Source organism: Micropterus dolomieu, linkage group LG19, assembly GCF_021292245.1.
Source record: "Micropterus dolomieu isolate WLL.071019.BEF.003 ecotype Adirondacks linkage group LG19, ASM2129224v1, whole genome shotgun sequence".
In the NCBI taxonomy this organism is placed as follows: domain Eukaryota; kingdom Metazoa; phylum Chordata; class Actinopteri; order Centrarchiformes; family Centrarchidae; genus Micropterus; species Micropterus dolomieu.
The window spans coordinates 34,935,581-34,937,242 of record NC_060168.1 but is presented as its reverse complement, the minus strand read 5'-3'; the positions used below and the strand labels follow the sequence as shown (position 1 = coordinate 34,937,242).

General features: G+C 38.3%; 1 protein-coding gene across 1 annotated transcript in view; it reads left to right on the top strand.

Moving 5' to 3' along the window:
- The window catches only part of LOC123957323 (paralemmin-1-like), a 26,694-nt gene that overhangs the window by 818 nt on the left and 24,214 nt on the right, over positions 1-1,662 (top strand). The window contains exon 3 of the mRNA XM_046030016.1: positions 184-283. Coding sequence (XP_045885972.1) covers positions 184-283 — 100 coding nt within the window. The remainder of the gene's footprint in view (positions 1-183; positions 284-1,662) is intronic.

Below are 1,662 nucleotides of genomic sequence, written 5' to 3'. Positions count from 1 at the left end.
ATCAAAGATCCTTCATTTCTGCAGGAACCTTTTAATGTCCTCACTGAGCTAAAGAAAAATCTCTCTGCATTTTAATTTCATAACAAGTTATTAACTAAATATAAATCTATGAATCAGTCACGTAGTTACTGTGTTGCTTTGAGGGTTTGTGTGTTTGAACGTGGATCTGTTTCTGTGTTTCAGGTTCTTCTATCTGTACCACTTCGCCTTCTACGCTTATCACTACCGCTTCAACGGCCAGTACAGCAGCCTGGCGCTGGTCACCTCCTGGCTCTTCATCCAGGTCAGAACCGCAGTCCTCGTACTGACCCCGAGCTCGTGACTCTGACCCAACAGAACTTTATCACAGAGGAAACTTGGTTTCACACACAAAGCGAGATCTCGAATAAACGCAACCCGCCAACTAGGGATGGGCGATATGGCCTAAAAAATTTATCCTGATAATTTCAGGAATTTATTGCGATAACGATACAAATGACGATAAATTATTTTCTTCTGTAAAATATCAGATTATGTTACGTTAAAGTTGTGTTCCAGTGACTGTGCTGAAAAACATCACACAACAACAATTAAACAATAATAATAATTCAAATCAATTACAAGTTTAAAATGTAAACACAGATTCTTTATTTATTTATTTATTTTCTCATGGTGGAAAAATAGTGCAAAGCAAACAGCAAAAGTAACAATCACCAACCATGTCTTCAGTTGTGTTTCAAAATTACAACAGAGTACAACTGCAAATAAATCCTGATAAAGTAAAGAAGTTCAGAGTGAAACACACTCTTAAAATGTAAATATAATACGCAAGTGGAACATGCTAACACCAGTTAGGTAGTTAAATTATCAACACTCTTGTCCCATGGAACAAATTGTAAAAATAGTGCAAACACTGCATGTATCAAAAAGTAATGATCCCAACTATGTCTTCAGATAGTTTACAAAATAGTGCAAAACAAGATGATAAATCAAAAAACAAATCAATAAATTAAATTTAAATAAAAGTTTAATTAAACTGTAAACACTGATATACTCTTGATGAGGCTGACATGAACATGTCTGGTAGATCTGGTACATATTCACTGTAGCTGGTTTCAGAAGAGACCTTTGGCATGTCACTACATTTCCAGCAGCGCTGAACACCCTCTCTGAGGGTGTACTAGTGGCGGGGATGCACAAGTACTTTTTCACCAAACGACTGATGTTAGGGAAATTCACCTCATGTACCTTCCACCACGTAAGGGGATTGCTTTCACCATCTGCAAGTGGCCCATGCAGGTAGTTGTTTAATTCAGCCTCAATTTTCTCTGTTTCAGAAAGGGTGGAAAAAAAAAAAAAAAAACTTCCAAGACTCTTCTTCTGCCTTTTAGATGCACTCTTAGCTTCTTTTGTTGATTCAGATGACGTTACAGGGGTAGAAGAGCCAGCATCACTTGGCATGACAGAAAGGGATTCCACCTCTCTGACTACTCTGGCTTTGATGACCAGGATCTCTTCTTGACTCATATACTGAGTGCGGAAGCGTGGATCAAGAATTGTTGCCATGTTGATCAGTTCCTGAACCTCTTGGTCACCATATTTGGTGTTCATGTAGTCCAATATTGAACTTTTAATTGTCCTGGTGAGATCTGTGTCTTCATCTTTCCCCTGCAGCAGCTCACT